The sequence below is a fragment of the Gadus chalcogrammus genome, chromosome 12, assembly GCF_026213295.1.
Source record: "Gadus chalcogrammus isolate NIFS_2021 chromosome 12, NIFS_Gcha_1.0, whole genome shotgun sequence".
Lineage (NCBI taxonomy): Eukaryota > Metazoa > Chordata > Actinopteri > Gadiformes > Gadidae > Gadus > Gadus chalcogrammus.
Window position 1 is genome coordinate 8877744 of NC_079423.1, and position 22060 is coordinate 8899803.

The window sequence follows — 22060 nt, forward strand, 5'->3', positions numbered from 1 at the left end:
TGACAGTTTGAGCAACATTTCTTTTTTTTTATTAATGTTGGACATGCCCCAACGGGACATCAGGGTGAAAGGGGTTAGAAATCCAGACCTGTCATTGTGGTAACTGTTGAATGATGTCTTGAGTATCATTTGAACTAATATTATTATTTCTTTTAATTTTGTGTTTTTCATGTAGAGAGCACATCCACAACATCTAAAGAAATATGAGCAGCTGACCTCACAAAAAAGAAAGAGGGCTTCGGAAGCTGGGACCTCCACCCTCAAACAGACCACGTTGCTGGCTACCCGATCCATATCTCAGAGTGCTGTTGACAGGGCCATTGTTAAGTATGTTGTCAACAATCTCCAGCCATTGTCAACTGTCGAGAATGAAGCCTTCAGAGAGCTTCTCACAGATCTTCTTCCTACTGCCAAAGTCATCACACGGGTCACCCTGCGATCAAGGATTGAAGATTTAGCAAAGTCTATGAAAAACGTGTTAACTGAGGAGATGAGTAAAGTGGACCACATCGCCACCACTACAGATTGCTGGTCAGTTAGGAGAAGGAGCTTCCTTGGTGTGACTGCTCATTGGGTGAACTCTACAGACCTAACTAGACGATCAGCAGCCCTAGCTTGCAGACAGCTAAGAGGTTCCCACACCTTTGATGTTTTGGCCACCGCACTCAATGACATCCATACTGAATATGGCATCAGGAACAAAGTTGTGAGGACAACAACCGATAATGGCTCCAACTTCCTGAAGGCTTTTCAAGTTTTTAGTGTGGACAAAAACAATAATGAAGCAGAAGAGAAAGAGGATGAGGAAGGGAATGAGATGGAGGGAGTGGAATTTGTTGACATGACTTCAATCCTTGTTGAGAATGATGGCTTTGAGTTTGAGCTTCCGAAACATCAACGATGTGCTTGTCATCTGCTCAACTTGGTGTCTACAGTTGATGCTGAAAAAGCAACAGCCAACGATGGATACAAAAACTGCAACGCTCAACATTCAGCAAGTGTTATGGGCTGTGGAATAAGTGTGGAAGATCCTGCCAAGCAGCTGAAGCTGTGGAAGATGCCTGCTCCCTCCAGCTGCTACGACCAAACGCCACCAGGTGGAACTCAATGTTTATGGCTGTGGAAAGGCTCCTCAAGATTCTGAGAGAGAAGGGAGAGCCAGCTTTGAGAGAGATCTGTGCAGAATTGAAGGTGCCAATGTAAGTTTGAATTATGTATTTATGTATTTTTATTTTATTTTTTGGGTACAATATTCATGCATAATTGTAAAAACAGTGGTTTGTTTTCTCCCTAACAGGTTTCATCCAGTTGAGCTCACTTTCCTAAAAGAGTACTACACCACCATGAGCCCTGTTGCCCAGTCCATCAACATCCTCCAAGGAGAAGTGGAAGTCCAGATGGGATGGCTTCTTCCGACTCTTTCCTTGCTGAGCAGCAAACTGGAAAAAATAAAGATTGCACTGAAGCACTGCAAGCCGCTGGTTGAAGCCATTCAAGTTGGCATCCAGAACCGTTTTGGTGAAATGTCAAGAGACCCTGAATTGGTTGCTGCAGCGATTCTCATCCCAAAATTCAAAACGGCCTGGATCAAAGATGATGCTACACTGAAAACGGTAAGACAACATGGAGAAAATAAAAGGAAGAAAATATCCATACAATTAAATTGTATCCATTAAATTACAAATCTAATGCACACTTACATTTTTTTTATTATTTTATACTCATTTCATACACCAGTCTAATTTTGAATAGTGGTGAGCCAATATCTAAGATGTCTAATTGTCAGAGTCAAGACTTGTGTTTTTTCTCCTTATCTATTCCCTGATTTTGTGTAGCCCACCTGCAAGCTCACACTGCCTTGGTTGTAGATCAGTTATTTTCACAATTTGTCACACACTTTTTTTCTACTTTATATCTCTCTTTTTTTGTTGCTAATTTTGGCCTTTTGTTTCTGAGTGTTTTTTGTCAATGTAATATTATTTATTCCTTTAGAATTATGGAAAATGTCATAAATGTAATTAAATTTGTCCAATAAAAATGTGACTGTACTAATGCTAGTGTCACCCTCCCTGTGTTTCAGGGTTGGACTACATCAGGGAGCAGTTGGAGGATCCTTCTATTTCAGCAGAGGCTGGATCTGGCTCATCTGATGAGGGAGACTTCTTCCACATCCTGAAAAGTTCCCACAAAACACCAAGCGCCACCAAGCAGCTTGATTCGTACCTGGCCCTACTCAACAGACGACATCAAGATTCTCAAGACGTTTCCTGTGGTTCTGAAGTTGTCTGTCAAACTCAACACACCTCTGCCTGCTTCTGCAGCTTGCGAAAGGCTGTTCAGCATAGCAGGTCTCATCTTCAGCCCAAAAAGAGCACGGCTAGCTGCAGACACTTTTGAAAATCAGCTTCTGCTGAGGATGAACCGCAAGTTCAACTTCTCCACTTGAACCAGAAAGTTTGTTTGTGTGGTGTTACTGTGCCTCAGCTAATGAGGATTCCCCCAACATAGTTAAAAAGTGGTTCTTATGTTAAAGACATTGTTTATTTTGAGTGGTATTCTATACCACATTTCATTCACCTGAAAAAGTGAAATAAAAAACAAGGGGGAGAATAATTTGGGTTGTTTTGCTTCCTTTCATGCGTACTATAAAATACTTGTACTTGTACTTTTGATACTTGAGTATATTTTTTCACAAGATACTTTTGATACTTAAGTACATTTAATGTGAGCTACTTTAAGACTTTTACTCAAGTACATTTTTTTTAGGTGACTTTAACTTTTACCAAAGTAATTTTCAGTTATGGTACTTATACTTTTACTTAGTTATTTTTTTCAAGTACTTTATACACCTCTGGCCGTTTATATCTAACTAATGATTGTTTTTGTAAAAGTGTAACGTCGAGCCTCAGCAGCTTTCTCACTCCTTATGTGCTACCGTATAAAACCTGGTTTTGCGCCTGCACTAATTGCTTACGGCCATACCACCCTGAACACGCCCGATCTCGTCTGATCTCAGAAGCTAAGCAGGGTCAGGCCTGGTTAGTACTTGGATGGGAGACCGCCTGGGAATACCAGGTGCTGTAAGCTTTTTCTTTTTCAACTCGGGCTCATTGACTCCGTGGCCTACCGTGGCGTACCGTGACCTGATGTTTACTGCCAACCGCTTGGAGGATTTAAGCAACATACAAAAACTGACAACGTCTCTCAAAACTATTTTTGTGAAACATGAGGACAGTATAGTGATACTGCCAGCAGGGAGCACCAGAGAGCTGAACCGACAGTTGTACATTTCTTAAACTTTCACCAACACAAACACGCACGCTCACTTCAGATCATGGGAGGACGTCAAAAAATCACCACCCATTCTCTGACACTTTAACCGTTAACCTTGGTTCAAACATTTAACATCACACGCTCACGCAGTGTATTTCAGATAATTAATGAATTCAGATGTCACAATGATCGTTTACATGATAAGGAGTCCTACTGAATCAATTACTGCCGTTTATATCTAACTAATGATTGTTTTTGTAAAAGTGTAACGTCAAGCCTCAGCAGCTTTCTCACTCCTTATGTGCTACTGTATAAAACCTGGTTTTGCGCCTGCACTATTTGCTTACGGCCATACCACCCTGAAACGCCTCATCTCGTCTGATCTCGGAAGCTAAGCAGGGTCGGGCCTGGTTAGTACTTGGATGGGAGACCGCCTGGGAATACCAGGTGCTGTAATATTTTTCTTTTTCAACTCGAGCTCATTGCCTCCGTGGCCTACCGTGGCGTACCGTGACCTGATGTTTACTGCCAACCGCTTTGGAGGATTTAAGAAACATACAAAAACTGACAACGTCTCTCAAAACTATTTTTGTGAAACATGAGGACAGTATAGTGATACTGCCAGCAGGGAGCACCAGAGAGCTGAAACGACAGTTGTACATTTCTTAAACTTTCACCAACACAAACACGCACGCTCACTTCAGATCATGGGAGGACGTCAAAAAATCACCACCCATTCTCTGACACTTTAACCGTTAACCTTGGTTCGAACATTTAACATCACACGCTCACGCAGTGTATTTCAGATAATTAATGAATTCAGATGTCACAATGATCGTTTACATGGATAAGGAGTCCTACTGAATCAATTACTGCCGTTTATATCTAACTAATGATTGTTTTTGTAAAAGTGTAACGTCGAGCCTCAGCAGCTTTCTCACTCCTTATGTGCTACTGTATAAAACCTGGTTTTGCGCCTACACTAATTGCTTACGGCCATACCACCCTGAACACGACCGATCTCGTCTGATCTCGGAAGCTAAGCAGGGTCGGGCCTGGTTAGTACTTGGATGGGAGACCGCCTGGGAATACCAGGTGCTGTAAGCTTTATCTTTTTCAACTCGAGCTCATTGACTCCGTGGCCTACCGTGGCGTACCGTGACCTGATGTTTACTGCCAACCGCTTTGGAGGATTTGAGCAACATACAAAAACTGACAACGTCTCTCAAAACTATTTTTGTGAAACATGAGGACAGTATAGTGATACTGCCAGCAGGGAGCACCAGAGAGCTGAACGGACAGTTGTACATTTCTTAAACTTTCACCAACACAAACACGCACGCTCACTTCAGATCATGGGAGGACGTCAAAAATCACCACCCATTCTCTGACACTTTAACCGTTAACCTTGGTTCAAACATTTAACATCACACGCTCACGCAGTGTATTTCAGATAATTAATGAATTCAGATGTCACAATGATCGTTTACATGGATAAGGAGTCCTACTGAATCAATTACTGCCGTTTACAGAGGTGTATAGTAACGAAGTAGATGTACTTCGTTACACTACTTAAGTATTTTTTTGAGGATTTGTACTTTACTTGAGTTTTTTTTTTTATCAGGACTTTTACTTTTTACTTCACTACATTTATAAGTTAAATAATATACTTTACTTCGTTACTTTGACATTTGCCACCTCGTTACTCGTTACAAATTAAAACAGTCTCTGCATGAGATTCCGAGAGGACGAGAAGAACCACGTACGGTACTCTCGCGAAGAAGGTATAAATACGGGATGCGCGCACCGCGCGGGGGCGGCAGAGAGATCACTACAAACATGGCAGCCGCAGAGCATGTGGATGAGGGAGACACAGAAGACGACGCACAGAGTTCAACAGAAGTCGACGACGGACACCCGTGGGTCATACCTGGAAAGTATGTTCAGCTACCTCGGGATGCGGGCAAATTCCTACCGAATGAAGTGCATGTTATGCCTTCCGAAGTGCCACGAAATAAAGGCCTTCAAAAGCTCCCCGTCCAACCTCAAAAAACACATCCAAGTAAGTGCATTAAGTAAGCAATGTCATTTCATGTGGCAGGAGGGATATACAAATGTGTAAAACATAGTTTTAGCTAACATTACAGGCAAGTTGCTAACGTAACGACGTGCTAGCATGGTGCGTGCTAGTAGCAAGTTGCTAACGCTATGTGCTAACGTTAGCACTTGCCCGTATCACACGTGTGGTGGTGTCGTGGACAAATAAACCTACGCCACACAACCACGCACGCATGCACACAAGTGTATGCAGGAGTGTCAATAAACAGGGTTAGCATCTCGAACGAGGCAGTTTTCCTCCTGCATGATACATTTTATATCAGTGCTTCACTTGTTTTAATGAAAAATACACAAATAAATCATAACAAATCTGTACACTTGGAAGTTAAGCAATCGGCTATTGAAACTGTGCTGTTTGTTCATAGGAACTGTATAAAATGGACATGTGTTATGAAATAGCTTGGGTTTGTTTTTTTAAATTGTATTGTGTACAGCAATGATTATCCAAGCTCAGTGCCTGATGGAGTTTTAGCTGAATTAGTTGCTATTTTTGCAAGAGAAATATAGTGGACCAGGTGAGAAACATTCTTTTTTTATTAAATGTGGACATGCCCACCAAACGGGACATCAGGGTGAAAGGGGTTAGAATCAGACCTCATATTGTGGTAACTGTTTGAATGGTCTTCTGAGTATCATTTGAACTAATTTATTATTTCTTTTAATTTTTGGTTTTTCATGTAGAAGAGCACATCCACAACATCTAAAGAAATATGAGCAGCTGACCTCACAAAAAAGAAAGAGGGCCTTCGGAAGCTGGGACCCTCTCCACCCTCAAACAGACACCCACTTGCTGGCTACCCGTCCATAATCTCAGAGTGCTGTTGACAGGGCCATTGTTAAGTATGTTGTCAACAATCTCCAGCCATTGTCAACTGTCGAGAATGAAGCCTTCAGAGAGCTTCTCACAGATCTTCTTCCTACTGCCAAAGTCATCACACGGGTCACCCTGCGATCAAGGATTGAAGATTTAGCAAAGTCTATGAAAAACGTGTTAACTGAGGAGATGAGTAAAGTGGACCACATCGCCACCACTACAGATTGCTGGTCAGTTAGGAGAAGGAGCTTCCTTGGTGTGACTGCTCATTGGGTGAACTCTACAGACTAATAGTACGATCAGCAGCCTAGCTTGCAGACAGCTAAGAGGTTCACACCTTTGATGTTTTGCCACCGCAACTCAATGGACATACATATGAATATGCTCGGAACAAAGTTGTGGGACACAAACCCGATAATGGCTCCAACTTCCTGAAGGCTTTTCAAGTTTTTAGTGTGGACAAAAACACTTAATGACGCAGAAGAGAAAGAGGAGAGGAAGGGAATAGAGATGGAGGGAGTGGAATTGTTGACATGACTTCAATCCTTGTTGAGAATGATGGCTTTGAGTTGAGCTTCCGACACATCAACGATGTGCTTGTCATCTGCTCAACTTGGTGTCTACAGTTGAATGCTGAAAAGCAAGCAACAGACCGATTGGATACAACAAACTGTCCAACGCTCAACATCAGCAAGTGTATGGGCTGTGGAATAAGTGTGGACGATCGCCAAGCCGCTGAAGCTGGGAAGAGCTGCTCCCTCCAGCTGCTAGACCAAACGCACCAGTGGAACTCAATGTTTCTGGATGTGGAAAGGCTCCTCGATTCTGAGGAGAGAAGGGAGAGCCGCTTAGAGGATATGTGCAGAATTTGAAGGTGCCAAGTAAGTTTGAATTATGTATTTATTGTTATTTTTATTTTATTTTTTGGGTACAATATTCATGATAATTGTAAAACAGTGGTTGTTTCTCCCTAACAGGTTCATCCAGTGAGCTACTTTCCTAAAGATTACACACCACCATGAGCCCTGTTGCCCAGGTCCATCCAACATCCTACAAGGAGAAGTGGAAGTCCCAGTGGGAGCTTTGACTATCCTTGCTGAGCAGCCAAACTGGAAAAAATAAAGAGATTGCACTTTTGGGAAGCACTGCAGCCGATGGTTGAAGCCATTCAAGGCATCCAGAAACCGGTTTGGTGAATGTCAAGAGACCCTGAATGGTTGCTTTTTACTGCAGCGATTCTCATCCCAAATCAAAACGGCCTGGATCAAGTGATGCTACACTGCAAAAACGGTATTTTTGTTAAGACAACATGGAGAAAATACAAGGAAAGAAAATATCCCTCAATTAAAATTGTATCCATAAATTACCAATCTAATCACACTTACATTTTTTTTATTTTTTATTATCATTTCATACACCCCGTCTAATTTTGAATAGTGGTTGAGCCAATATCTAAGATGTCTAATTGTCAGAGTCAAGACTTGTGTTTTTCTCCTTATCTATTCCTGATTTTGTGTAGCCCACCTGCAAGCTCACACTGCCTTGGTTGTAGATCAGTTATTTTCACAATTGTCACAACTTTTTTTCTACTTTATATCTCTCTTTTTTTGTTGCTAATTTTGGCCTTTTGTTTCTGAGTGTTTTTTGTCAATGTAATATTATTTATTCCTTTAGAATTTTATGGAAAATGTCATAAATGTAATTAAATTTGTCCAATAAAATGTGACTTTACTAATGCTAGTGTCACCCTCCCTGGTTTCAGGGTTTTGGACTACCTCAGGGAGCAGTGAGGATCTTCATTTCAGCAGAGGCTGGAATCTTGCTCATCTGATGAGGGAGACTTCTTCCACATCCTGAAAAGTTCCCACAAAAAACCAAGCGCCACCAAGCAGCTTGATTCGTACCTGGCCTACCTCAACAGAAGACATCAAGATTCTCAAGACGTTTCCTGTGGTTCTGAAGTTGTCTGTCAAACTCAACAACCTCTGCCTGCTTCTGCAGCTTTGCGAAAGGCTGTTCAGCAGAGCAGGTCTCATCTTCAAGCCCAAAATAGAGCACGGCTTCTAGCTGCAGACACTTTTGAAAATTCCGCTCTGCTGCGGATGAACCGCAAGTTCAACTCTCCACTTGAACCAGAAACGGTTGTTTGTGTGGTGTTACTGTGCCTCAGCTAATGAGGATTCCCCCAACATAGTTAAAAAAGTGGTTCTTATGTTAAAGACATTGTTTATTTTTGAGTGGTATTCTATACCACATTTCATTCACCTGAAAAAGTGAAATAAAAAACAAGGGGAGATAATTTTGGGTTGTTTTGCTTCCTTTCATGCGTACTATAAAATACTTGTACTTGTCTTTTGTACTTGAGTATATTTTTTCACAAGATACTTTTGATACTTAAGGTACATTTAATGTGAGCTTACTTAGAACTTTTACTCAAGTACATTTTTTTTAGGTGACCTTTAACTTTTACCAAAGTAATTTTCAGTTATGGGTACTTATACTTTTACTTAGTTATTTTTTTCAAGTACTTTATACACCTCTCTGGCCGTTTAATATCTAACTAATGATTGTTTTTTGTAAAGTGTAAACGTCGAGCCTCAGAGCTTTCTCACTCCTTATGTGCTACCGTATAAACCTGGTTTTTGGCGCCTGCACTAATTGCTTGTGGTACGGCCATACCGACCCTAACACGGCCCGATCTCGTCTGATCTCAGAAGCTAAGCAGGGTCAGGCCTGGTTAGTACTTGGTATGGGAGATCCGCCTGGGAATACCAGGTGCTGTAAGCCTTTTTCTTTTTCAACTCGAGCTCATTGACTCCGTGGCCTACCGTGGCGTACCGTGACCTGATGTTTACTGCCAACCGCTTTGGAGGATTTAAGCAACATACAAAAACTGACAACGTCTCTCAAACTATTTTTGTGAAACATGAGGACAGTATAGTGATACTGCCAGCAGGGAAGCACCAGAGAGCTGAACCGACAGTTGTACATTTTCTTAACTTTCACCAACACAAACACGCACGCTCACTTCAGATCATGGGAGGACGTCAAAAAATCACCACCCATTCTCTGACACTTTAACCGTTAACCTTGGTTCAAACATTTAACATCACACGCTCACAGCAGTGTATTTCAGATAATTAATGAATTCAGATGTCACAATGATCGTTTACATTGATAAGGAGTCCTACTGAATCAATTACTGCCGTTTATTATCTAACTAATGATTGTTTTTGTAAAAGTGTAACGTCAAGCCTCAGCAGCTTTCTCACTCCTTATGTGCTACTGTATAAAACCTGGTTTTGCGCCTGCACTAATTTGCTTACGGCCATACCACCCTGAACACGCCGCATCTCGTCTGATCTCGGAAGCTAAGCAGGGTCGGGCCTGGTTAGTACTTGGATGGAGACCGCCTGGGAATACACAGGTGCTTTTAATATTTTTCTTTTTCAACTCGAGCTCATTGCCTCCGTGGCCTACCGTGGCGTACCGTGACCTGATGTTTACTGCCAACGCTTGGAGGATTTAAGAAACATACAAAAACTGACAACGTCTCCTCAAAAAACCTATTTTTGTGAAACATGAGGACAGTATAGTGATACTGCCAGCACGGAGCACCAGAGAGCTGAAACGACAGTTGTACATTTCTTAAACTTTCACCAACACAAACACGCACGCTCACTTCAGATCATGGGAGGACGTCAAAAAATCACCACCCATCCTCTGACACTTTAACCGTTAACCTTGGGTTCGAACATTTAACATCACACGCTCACGCAGTGTATTTCAGATAATTAAGGAATCCTATATCACAATGATCGTTTACATGGATAGGAGGCCTACCTGAATCAATTAACTGCCGTTTTATTATCTAACTAATGATTGTTTTTGTAAAAAGTTGTAACGTCGAGCCTCAGCATCTTTCTCACTCACCTTATGTGCTACACCTGTAAAAACCTGGTTTTCGCCACCACTATTGCTTACGGCCATACCACCCCGGAACAGACCGATCTCGTCTGATCTCGGAAGCTAAGCAAGGGTCGGGCCTGGTGTAGTACTTGGATGGGGAACCCGCCTGGGAATACCAGTGCTGTAAGCTTTATCTTTTCAAACTCGATCTCATTGACTCCGTGGCCTGACCGTTGCGTACCGTTGACCTGATGTTTAACGCCAACCGCTTGGAGATTTTAGCAACATACAAAAAACTGACAACTCTCTCAAAACATTTTGTGAAACATGATGACAGTATATGTGGATCTGCCAGCAGGAGCACCAGAGAGCTGAACGGCATGGTACATTTCTTTCTATTTCCTTAAACTTTCAACCAAGCAAACAACCACGCTCACTTCAGACATGGGGAGGACGTCAAAATCACCACCCATTCTCCTGACACTTTTAAAACCGTTAACCGTGGTTTCCAAACATTTAACATCATCACACCTCACGCGTGTATTTCAGAAATTAATGAATTCAGATGTCACATGAATCATTACCTGGAGAAGGAGTCCTACTGAATCATACTGCCGTTTACCGAGGTGTATGTAAACTAAGTAGAGGTACTTTTCGTTACACTACTTTAAGTACTTTAAGTTATGATTATTTTGAGGATTTGTACTTACTTTGAGTTTTTTTTTTTTATCAGGACTTTTACTTTTACTTCCTACATTTATAAGTTAAATAATTACTTTTTACTTCAGGTACTTTGACATTTGCCCCACCCCCTCGTTACTCTCGTTTACAATTAAAGTCCCCTCTGCATGAGATTCCGAAGGAGACGAGAAGAACCACGTACGGTACTCTCCCTCGCGAAGAAGGTAATAAATACGGGATGCCGCGCACCGCGCCGGGGGCGGCAAGAGATATCACTATACAAACATGGACAGCCGCAGAGCATTTGATGAGGAGACAAGAAACACCACAGAGTTCAACAAAGTCGACGACGGAAACACCCGTGGTCCATACACTGGAAATATGTTCAGCTACCGTCGGATGCGGGCAAATTCCTACCGAATGAGTGCTATTGTAGGCCGTCCGAAGTGCCAACGAAAAAAGGCCTTCAAAATCTCCCCGTCCAACCGCAAAAAACACATCAGTAAGTGCATTAAGTAATCATGTCATTTCTGTGGCGGAGGGAATACAAAGTGTAAACATAGTTTTAGCTAACATTTACTGGGGCAAGTTGCTAAGTAACGACGTGCTAGCATGTTGCGTGCTAGTAGCAAGTTGGCAGCGTATGTGCTAACGTTAGCAACTTGCCCGTATCACACTGTGGTGGTGTCGTGGACAAATAAACCTCGCCACCACACCCACGCATGCACCACAAGTGTTTATGCGGAGTGTCAATAAACAGGGTTATCATCCTCGAACTAGGCAGGTTTTCCTCCTGGGCAGATACATTTTTAATATCAAAATTGCTTCACTTGTTTTGTTAAATGAAAATACACAAATAAATCATACAAATCTTACTTGGAAGTTAGCAATAGGCTATTGAAAATGTGCTGTTTGTTCTATGAACTGTCGGTAAATGGCATGCTGTCATTAAAATAGTTTGTGTTTGTTTTTTTAAATTGGATTTGTTGAACAGCAATTGATATCCCAGCTCAGGTCCTGTATGATTTTTAAGCTTTCAATTATTATGGTATTTTTGAAAATAAATATAGTTACAGTTGAGCAAACATTTCTTTTTTTGTTTTTTTATTAATGTTGGACAGTGCCCACCAAACGTAAACTCAGGGTGAAAGGGGTTAGAAATCCAGACCTGTCGATTGTGGTAACTGTTGAATTATGTCTTGAGTATCATTTGAACTAATATTATTATTTCCTTTTAATTTTGTGTTTTTCATGTAGAGAGCACATCCACAACATCTAAAGAAATATGAGCAGCTGACCTCACAAAAGAAGAGGGCTTCGGAAGGCTGGGACCTCCACCCTCAAAACAGACCCACGTTGCTGGCTACCCGATCCATATCTCAGAGTGCTGTTGACAGGGCCATTGTTTAAGTATGTTTTCAACAATCTCCATCCATTGTCAACTGTCGAGAATGAAGCCTTCAGAGGAGCTTCTCACAGATCTTCTCCTACTGCCAAAGTCATCACACGGGTCACCCTGCGATCAAGGATTGAAGATGTAGCAAAGTCTATGAAAAACGTGTTTAACTGAGGAGATGAGTAAAGTGGACCACATCGCCACCACTACAGATTGCTGGTCAGCATTAGGAGAAGGAGCTTCCTTGTGGTGACTGCTTCATGGGTGAACTCTACAGACCGTAACTAGACGATCAGCAGCCCTAGCTTGCAGACAGCTAAGAGGGTTCCCACCATACCTTTGATGTTTTGGGCCCACCGCAACTCAATGACATCCATACTGAATATGGCAATCAGAACAAAGTTTTGTGAGGACAACAACCGATAATGGCCCCCTCCCAACTTCCTGAAGGGCTTGTCAAGTTTTTAGTGTGGACAAACAAAACAATAATGAAGCAGAATAGAACGAGATGAGAAGGAAGTGAGATGGAGGGAGTGTATTTGTTGACATTACTTTCAATCCTTGTTGAGAATGATGTCTTTGAGTTGAGCTTCCGAAACATCAACGATGTGCTGTCCATCCTGCTCAACTTTGGTGTCTACGTTTGATGCTGAAAAAGCAACAGCCAACGATTGATACAAAAACTGCAACGCTCACATTCAGCAAGTGTTATGGGCTGTGGAATAAGTGTGGAAGATACTGCAGCTCTGAAGCTGTGGAAGATGCCTGCCCCCTCCAGCTGCTACGACCAAACGCCACCGGTGTAACCAAAGGGTATGGCTTTGAAAGGCTTCCTCAAGATTCTGATAGAGAAGGGAGAGCCAGCTTTGAGAGAGATCTGTGCAAAGAATTGAAGGTGCCAATGAAGTTTGAAAAAAAATTGTGTATTTATTATTTGTTAATTTTATTTTTTTGGGTACAATATTCATCATAATTGTAAAACATTGGGTGTTGTTTTCTCCCTAACATGTTTCATTCATCCATTTGAGCTCACTGGCCTAAAAGATTACACACCACCATGAGCCCTGTTGCCCGTCCCACAACATCCCCTCCAAGGGAAGTGGAAAGTCCAATGGGGATGTCTTCTTCCGACTATTTTCCTTGCTGAGCAGCAAACTGGAAAAAAATAAAGATTGCACGAAGCACTGCAAGCCGCTGGTTGAAGCCATGCTCAGGTTGGCATCCAGAACCGTTTTGGTGAAATGTCAAGAGACCCTGAATGGTTCTAGCAGCGATTCTCATCCCACAATTTCAAAACGGCCTTGGATCAAAATTATGCTACACTGGAAAAAAAAACTAGACAACATGGAGAAAATACAAGGAAGAAAATACCATACAATTAAATTGTATCCTTAAATTTAAAAATCTAATGCACACATTACATTTTTTTAATTATTTTTAATTAACTCATTCATACACCATCTAATTTTGAATAGTGGGTTAGCCAAGATCTAGATGTCTAATTGTCAGAGGTCAGACTTGTGTTTTTCTCCTTATCTATTCCCTGATTTTGTGTAGCCCACCTGCAAGCTCACACTGCCTTGGTTGTAGATCATTTATTTTCACAATTTGCACAACTTTTTTAGCTACTTTATACTCTCTCTTTTTTGTTGCTAATTTTGGCCTTTTGTTTCTGAGTGTTTTTTTGTCAATGTAATTATTTATATGCCTTAGAATTAGGGAAAATGTCATAAATGTATTAATTGGTCCATAAAATGTGACTGTACTAATGCTAGTGTCACCTCCCTGTGTTTTCATGGTTGGACTACATCAGGGAACTTGGAGGACCCCTTCTATTTCAGCAGAGGCTGGATCTGGCTCATCTGATGAGGGAGACTTCTCCACATCCTGAAAAGTTCCCACAAAAAACACCAAGCGCCTACCAAGCAGCTTGATTCGTACCTGGCCTACTCAACAGACTACATCAAGATTCTCAAGAACGTTTCCTGTGGTTCTGAAGTTGTCTGTCAAACTCCAACACACCTCTGCCTGCTTCTGCAGCTGCGAAAGGCTGTCAGCATAGCAGAGGTCTCATCTTCACGCCCAAAAAGAGCACGGCTAGCTGCAGACACTTTTGAAAATCACGCTTCTGCTGAGGATGAACCGCAAGTTCAACTTCTCCACTTGACCAGAAAAGTTGTTTGTGTGGTGTTACTGTGCCATCAGCTATGAGGATTCCCCAACCATAGAGTTAAAAAGTGGTTCTTATGTTAAAGACATTGTTTATTTTTGAGTGGTATTCTATACCACATTTCATTCACCTGAAAAAAGTGAAATAAAAACAAGGGGAGAATATTTTGGGTTGTTTTGCTTCCTTTCATGCGTACTATAAAATACTTGTACTGTACTTTTGATACTTGAAGTATATTTTTCACAAGATACTTTTGATACTTAAGTACATTTAATGTGAGCTACTTTAAGACTTTTAGCCAAGTACATTTTTTTAGGTGACTTTAACTTTTACCAAGTAATTTTCAGTTATGGTACTTATACTTTACTTAGTTATTTTTTTCAAGTACTTTATACACCTCTGGCCGTTTATATTCTAACTAATGATGTTTTTTGTAAAAGTTATACGTCGAGCCTCAGCAGCTTTCCTCACATCCTTATTTGCTACCCGTATAAAACCTGGTTTTTGCTCCTGCACTAATTGCTTACAGGCCATACCACCCTGAACACGCCCGATCTCGTCTGATCTCAGAAGCTAAGCAGGGTCATGCCTGGTTAGTACTTGGATGGGAGACCGCCTGGGAATACCAGGTTCTGTAAGCTTTTCTTTTTCAACTCGACTCATTGACCTCCGTGGCCTACCGTGGCGTACCGTGACCTGATGTTTACTGCCAACCGCTTTGGAGGATTTAAGCAACATACAAAAACTGACAACGTCTCTCAAAACTATTTTGTGAAACATGAGGACAGGTATAGTGATACTGCCAGCAGGGAGCACAGAGAGCTGAACACGACAGTTTGTACATTTCTTAAACAGTTCACCAACACAAACACGCACGCTCACTTCAGATCATGGGAGGACGTCAGAAAATCACCACCCATTCTCTGACACTTTAACCGTTAACCTTGGTTCAAACATTTAACATCATCACTACCTCTCGCAGTGTATTTCAGATAATTAATGATTCAGATGTCACAATGATCGTTTACATTGAGAAGGAGTCCTACTGAATCAATTACTGCCGTTTATAGCTAACTAATAGTTTTTGTAAAAGTGTAACGTCGAGCCTAGCAGCTTTCTCACTCCTTATGTGCTACTGTATAAAACCTGGTTTTTGCGCCTGCAATAATTGCTTACGGGCATGCCACCCTGAAACACGCCCGATCTCGTCTGATCTCGGAAGCTAAGCAGGGTCGGGCCTGGTTAGTACTTACTTGGATGGGAGACGCTGGGAATACCGGTTGCTGTAAGCATATTCTTTTCAACTCGAGCTCATTGACTCCGTGGCCTACCCGTGGCGTACCGTGACCTTGATGTTTCTGCCAACCAGCTTGGAGGATTTAAGCACATCAAAAACTGACAAACGTCTCTCAAAACCCTATTTTTTTGTGAAACAGAGACAGTAATAGTGATACTGCCAGCAGGGAGCACCAGAGAGCTGAACCGACAGTTGTACATTTTTAAACTTTCCCAACACAAACACCACGCTCACTTCAGATCATGGGAGGACGTCAAAAAAAATCACCACCCATTCTCTGACACTTTAAAGCCGTTAACCTGGTTCAAACATTTAACTTCACAACGCACACTCAGTGTATTTCAATAATTAATGAATTGCATATGTCACAATGATCGTTTACATGGATTTAAGGAGATCCTACGATAAATTACTATGCCGTTTTAATCTAACTAATGATTGTTTTTGTAAAAGTGTAACGTCGAGCCTCCGCAGCTTTCTCACTCCTTATGTGCTACTGTATAAAACCTGGTTTTGCGCTGAACATAATTGCTTTCGCTATACCACCCTGAACACGACCGATCTCGTCTGATTCGGAAGCTAAGCTGGGTCGGGCCTGGTTAGTACTTGGATGGGAGACCGCCTGGGAATACCAGGTGCTGGTAAGCTTTTCTTTTTCAACTCGAGCTCATTGACTCCGTGGCCTACCGTGGCGTACCGTGACCTGATGTTTAAACTGCAACCGCTTTGTAGGATTTAAGCAACATACAAAAACTGACAACGTCTCTCAAAACTATTTTGTGAAACATGAGACAGTATAGTGATACTGCCAGCAGGAGCACCAGAGAGCTGAACTGTACAGTTGTACAGTTACTTAAACTTTTCACCAACTCAAACAACACGCCTCACATTCAGATCATGGGAGGACATCAAAAATCACCACCCATCTCTGACACTTTAACCGTTAACCTTGGTTCAAACATTTAACATCACACGCTCACGCAGTGTATTTCAGATAATTAATGAATTCAGATGTCACAATGATCGTTTACATGGATAAGGAGTCCTACTGAATCAATTACTGCCGTTTACAGAGGTGTATAGTAACGAAGTAGATGTACTTCGTTACACTACTTAAGTATTTTTTTTGAGGATTTGTACTTTACTTGAGTTTTTTTTTTTATCAGGACTTTTACTTTTACTTCACTACATTTATAAGTTAAATAATATACTTTTACTTCGTTACTTTGACATTTGCCACCTCGTTACTCGTTACAAATTAAAACAGTCTCTGCATGAGATTCCGAGAGGACGAGAAGAACCACGTACGGTACTCTCGCGAAGAAGGTATAAATACGGGATGCGCGCACCGCGCGGGGGCGGCAGAGAGATCACTACAAACATGGCAGCCGCAGAGCATGTGGATGAGGGAGACACAGAAGACGACGCACAGAGTTCAACAGAAGTCGACGACGGACACCCGTGGTCATACCTGGAAAGTATGTTCAGCTACCTCGGGATGCGGGCAAATTCCTACCGAATGAAGTGCATGTTATGCCTTCCGAAGTGCCACGAAATAAAGGCCTTCAAAAGCTCCCCGTCCAACCTCAAAAAACACATCCAAGTAAGTGCATTAAGTAAGCAATGTCATTTCATGTGGCAGGAGGGATATACAAATGTGTAAAACATAGTTTTAGCTAACATTACAGGCAAGTTGCTAACGTAACGACGTGCTAGCATGGTTGCGTGCTAGTAGCAAGTTGCTAACGCTATGTGCTAACGTTAGCAACTTGCCCGTATCACACGTGTGGTGGTGTCGTGGACAAATAAACCTACGCCACACACACCGCACGCATGCACACAAGTGTTATGCAGGAGTGTCAATAAACAGGGTTAGATCTCGAACGAGGCAGTTTTCCTCCTGCATGATACATTTTTAATATCAAGTGCTTCACTTGTTTTTTTAATGAAAATACACAAATAAATCATACAAAATCTGTAACTTGGAAGTTAAGCAATAGGCTATTGAAAATGTGCCTGTTTGTTCATAGGAACTGTAGTAAAATGGCATGCTGTTCATTAAAATAGCTTTGTGTTTGTTTTTTTAAATTGTATTTGTTGTACAGCAATTAGATATCCAAGCTCAGTGTCCTGTATGATGTTTTAGCTTTAAATTATTTGGTATTTTTGAAAGATAAAATTAGTTGACAGTTGAGCAACATTTCTTTTTTTTTATTAATGTTGGACATGCCCACAAACGGGACATCAGGGTGAAAGGGGTTAGAAATCCAGACCTGTCATTGTGGTAACTGTTGAATGATGTCTTGAGTATCATTTGAACTAATATTATTTTCTTTTAATTTTGTGTTTTTCATGTAGAGAGCACATCCACAACATCTAAAGAAATATGAGCAGCTGACCTCACAAAAAAGAAAGAGGGCTTCGGAAGCTGGGACCTCCACCCTCAAACAGACCACGTTGCTGGCTACCCGATCCATATCTCAGAGTGCTGTTGACAGGGCCATTGTTAAGTATGTTGTCAACAATCTCCAGCCATTGTCAACTGTCGAGAATGAAGCCTTCAGAGAGCTTCTCACAGATCTTCTTCCTACTGCCAAAGTCATCACACGGGTCACCCTGCGATCAAGGATTGAAGATTTAGCAAAGTCTATGAAAAACGTGTTAACTGAGGAGATGAGTAAAGTGGACCACATCGCCACCACTACAGATTGCTGGTCAGTTAGGAGAAGGAGCTTCCTTGGTGTGACTGCTCATTGGTGAACTCTACAGACCTAACTAGACGATCAGCAGCCCTAGCTTGCAGACAGCTAAGAGGTTCCCACACCTTTGATGTTTTGGCCACCGCACTCAATGACATCCATACTGAATATGGCATCAGGAACAAAGTTGTGAGGACAACAACCGATAATGGCTCCAACTTCCTGAAGGCTTTTCAAGTTTTTAGTGGGACAAAAACAATAATGAAGCAGAAGAGAAAGAGGATGAGGAAGGGAATGAGATGGAGGGAGTGGAATTTGTTGACATGACTTCAATCCTTGTTGAGAATGATGGCTTTGAGTTTGAGCTTCCGAAACATCAACGATGTGCTTGTCATCTGCTCAACTTGGTGTCTACAGTTGATGCTGAAAAAAGCAACAGCCAACGATGGATACAAAAAACTGCAACGCTCACATTCAGCAAGTGTTATGGGCTGTGGAATAAGTGTGGAAGATCCTGCCAAGCAGCTGAAGCTGTGGAAGATGCCTGCTCCCTCCAGCTGCTACGACCAAACGCCACCAGGTGGAACTCAATGTTTATGGCTGTGGAAAGGCTCCTCAAGATTCTGAGAGAGAAGGGAGAGCCAGCTTTGAGAGAGATCTGTGCAGAATTGAAGGTGCCAATGTAAGTTTGAATTATGTATTTATGTATTTTATTTTATTTTTGGGTACAAATTCATGCATAATTGTAAAACAGTGGTTTGTTTTCTCCCTAACAGGTTTCATCCAGTTGAGCTCACTTTCCTAAAAGAGTACTACACACCACCATGAGCCCTGTTGCCCAGTCCATCAACATCCTCCAAGGAGAAGTGGAAGTCCAGATGGGATGGCTTCTTCCGACTATTTCCTTGCTGAGCAGCAAACTGGAAAAAATAAAGATTGCACTGAAGCACTGCAAGCGCTGTTGAAGCCATTCAAGTGGCATCCAGAACCGTTTTGGTGAAATGTCAAGAGACCCTGAATTGGTTGCTGCAGCGATTCTCATCCCAAAATTCAAAACGGCCTGGATCAAAGATGATGCTACACTGAAAAACGGTAAGACAACATGGAGAAAATAAAAGGAAGAAAATATCCATACAATTAAATTGTATCCATTAAATTACAAATCTAATGCACACTTACATTTTTTTTATTATTTTATTACTCATTTCATACACCAGTCTAATTTTGAATAGTTTGAGCCAATATCTAAGATGTCTAATTGTCAGAGTCAAGACTTGTGTTTTTCTCCTTATCTATTCCCTGATTTGTGTAGCCCACCTGCAAGCTCACACTGCCTTGGTTGTAGATCAGTTATTTTCACAATTTGTCACAACTTTTTTTCTACTTTATATCTCTCTTTTTTTGTTGCTAATTTTGGCCTTTTGTTTCTGAGTGTTTTTTGTCAATGTAATATTATTTATTCCTTTAGAATTATGGAAAATGTCATAAATGTAATTAAATTTGTCCAATAAAAATGTGACTGTACTAATGCTAGTGTCACCCTCCCTGTGTTTCAGGGTTGGACTACATCAGGGAGCAGTTGGAGGATCCTTCTATTTCAGCAGAGGCTGGATCTGGCTCATCTGATGAGGGAGACTTCTTCCACATCCTGAAAAGTTCCCACAAAACACCAAGCGCCACCAAGCAGCTTGATTCGTACCTGGCCTACTCAACAGACGACATCAAGATTCTCAAGACGTTTCCTGTGGTTCTGAAGTTGTCTGTCAAACTCAACACACCTCTGCCTGCTTCTGCAGCTTGCGAAAGGCTGTTCAGCATAGCAGGTCTCATCTTCAGCCCAAAAAGAGCACGGCTAGCTGCAGACACTTTTGAAAATCAGCTTCTGCTGAGGATGAACCGCAAGTTCAACTTCTCCACTTGAACCAGAAAGTTTGTTTGTGGGTGTTACTGTGCCTCAGCTAATGAGGATTCCCCCAACATAGTTAAAAAGTGGTTCTTATGTTAAAGACATTGTTTATTTTTGAGTGGTATTCTATACCACATTTCATTCACCTGAAAAAGTGAAATAAAAAACAAGGGGAGAATAATTTTGGGTTGTTTTGCTTCCTTTCATGCGTACTATAAAATACTTGTACTTGTACTTTTGATACTTGAGTATATTTTTCACAAGATACTTTTGATACTTAAGTACATTTAATGTGAGCTACTTTAAGACTTTTACTCAAGTACATTTTTTTTAGGTGACTTTAACTTTTACCAAAGTAATTTTCAGTTATGGTACTTATACTTTTACTTAGTTATTTTTTTCAAGTACTTTATACACCTCTGGCCGTTTATATCTAACTAATGATTGTTTTTGTAAAAGTGTAACGTCGAGCCTCAGCAGCTTTCTCACTCCTTATGTGCTACCGTATAAACCTGGTTTTGCGCCTGCACTAATTGCTTACGGCCATACCACCCTGAACACGCCCGATCTCGTCTGATCTCAGAAGCTAAGCAGGGTCAGGCCTGGTTAGTACTTGGATGGGAGACCGCCTGGAATACCAGGTGCTGTAAGCTTTTTCTTTTTCAACTCGAGCTCATTGACTCCGTGGCCTACCGTGGCGTACCGTGACCTGATGTTTACTGCCAACCGCTTTGGAGGATTTAAGCAACATACAAAAACTGACAACGTCTCTCAAAACTATTTTTGTGAAACATGAGGACAGTATAGTGATACTGCCAGCAGGGAGCACCAGAGAGCTGAACCGACAGTTGTACATTTCTTAAACTTTCACCAACACAAACACGCACGCTCACTTCAGATCATGGGAGGACGTCAAAAAATCACCACCCATTCTCTGACACTTTAACCGTAACCTTGGTTCAAACATTTAACATCACACGCTCACGCAGTGTATTTCAGATAATTAATGAATTCAGATGTCACAATGATCGTTTACATGATAAGGAGTCCTACTGAATCAATTACTGCCGTTTATATCTAACTAATGATTGTTTTTGTAAAAGTGTAACGTCAAGCCTCAGCAGCTTTCTCACTCCTTATGTGCTACTGTATAAAACCTGGTTTTGCGCCTGCACTATTTGCTTACGGCCATACCACCCTGAACACGCCTCATCTCGTCTGATCTCGGAAGCTAAGCAGGGTCGGGCCTGGTTAGTACTTGGATGGGAGACGCCTGGGATACCAGGTGCTGTAATATTTTCTTTTTCAACTCGAGCTCATTGCCTCCGTGGCCTACGTGGCGTACCGTGACCTGGTTTACTGCCAACCGCTTGGAGGATTTAAGAAACATACAAAAACTGACAACGTCTCTCAAAACTATTTTTGTGAAACATGAGGACAGTATAGTGATACTGCCAGCAGGGAGCACCAGAGAGCTGAAACGACAGTTGTACATTCCTTAAACTTTCACCAACACAAACACGCACGTCACTTCAGATCATGGGAGGACGTCAAAAATCACCACATTCTCTGACACTTTAACCGTTAACCTTGGTTCGAACATTTAACATCACACGCACGCAGTGTATTTCAGATAATTAATGAATTCAGATGTCACAATGATGTTTACATGGATAAGGAGTCCTACTGAATCAATTACTGCCGTTTATATCTAACTAATGATTGTTTTGTAAAAGTGTAACGTCGAGCCTCAGCAGCTTTCTCACTCCTTATGTGCTACTGTATAAAACCTGGTTT

The 22060-nt window shown here is 41.6% G+C and overlaps 1 protein-coding gene, 3 non-coding genes and 7 pseudogenes across 4 annotated transcripts; all 11 read left to right on the forward strand.

Annotated features, from left to right (window-relative positions):
• Nucleotides 1-2968: 2968 nt before the first annotated feature.
• LOC130394489 (5S ribosomal RNA) lies at nucleotides 2969-3087 on the forward strand. Its single transcript, XR_008897642.1, has one exon. It is a non-coding gene; the product is annotated as a 5S ribosomal RNA (ribosomal RNA).
• Nucleotides 3088-3614: 527 nt separating this feature from the next.
• On the forward strand, nucleotides 3615-3732 carry LOC130395990 (5S ribosomal RNA; annotated as a pseudogene).
• Nucleotides 3733-4261: 529 nt separating this feature from the next.
• Nucleotides 4262-4380, forward strand: LOC130400433 (5S ribosomal RNA). Its single transcript, XR_008902915.1, has one exon. It is a non-coding gene; the product is annotated as a 5S ribosomal RNA (ribosomal RNA).
• A 5145-nt stretch (nucleotides 4381-9525) lies between these two features.
• On the forward strand, nucleotides 9526-9644 carry LOC130396289 (5S ribosomal RNA; annotated as a pseudogene).
• Nucleotides 9645-10183: 539 nt separating this feature from the next.
• On the forward strand, nucleotides 10184-10304 carry LOC130396256 (5S ribosomal RNA; annotated as a pseudogene).
• Nucleotides 10305-14882: 4578 nt separating this feature from the next.
• On the forward strand, nucleotides 14883-15002 carry LOC130396080 (5S ribosomal RNA; annotated as a pseudogene).
• A 529-nt stretch (nucleotides 15003-15531) lies between these two features.
• On the forward strand, nucleotides 15532-15653 carry LOC130396284 (5S ribosomal RNA; annotated as a pseudogene).
• A 535-nt stretch (nucleotides 15654-16188) lies between these two features.
• Nucleotides 16189-16306, forward strand: LOC130396241 (5S ribosomal RNA; annotated as a pseudogene).
• Nucleotides 16307-16806: 500 nt separating this feature from the next.
• On the forward strand, nucleotides 16807-18418 carry LOC130393463 (uncharacterized). The gene is made up of 2 exons (XM_056604145.1): nucleotides 16807-17261; nucleotides 18017-18418. Exons 1-2 carry the CDS (start codon nucleotides 16998-17000, stop codon nucleotides 18416-18418), a joined length of 666 nt encoding a protein of 221 aa, XP_056460120.1. The 5' UTR covers nucleotides 16807-16997.
• Nucleotides 18419-20798: 2380 nt separating this feature from the next.
• LOC130395729 (5S ribosomal RNA) lies at nucleotides 20799-20916 on the forward strand. Its single transcript, XR_008898752.1, has one exon. It is a non-coding gene; the product is annotated as a 5S ribosomal RNA (ribosomal RNA).
• Nucleotides 20917-21443: 527 nt separating this feature from the next.
• LOC130396208 (5S ribosomal RNA) lies at nucleotides 21444-21560 on the forward strand (annotated as a pseudogene).
• The last annotated feature ends 500 nt before the right edge of the window (nucleotides 21561-22060 follow it).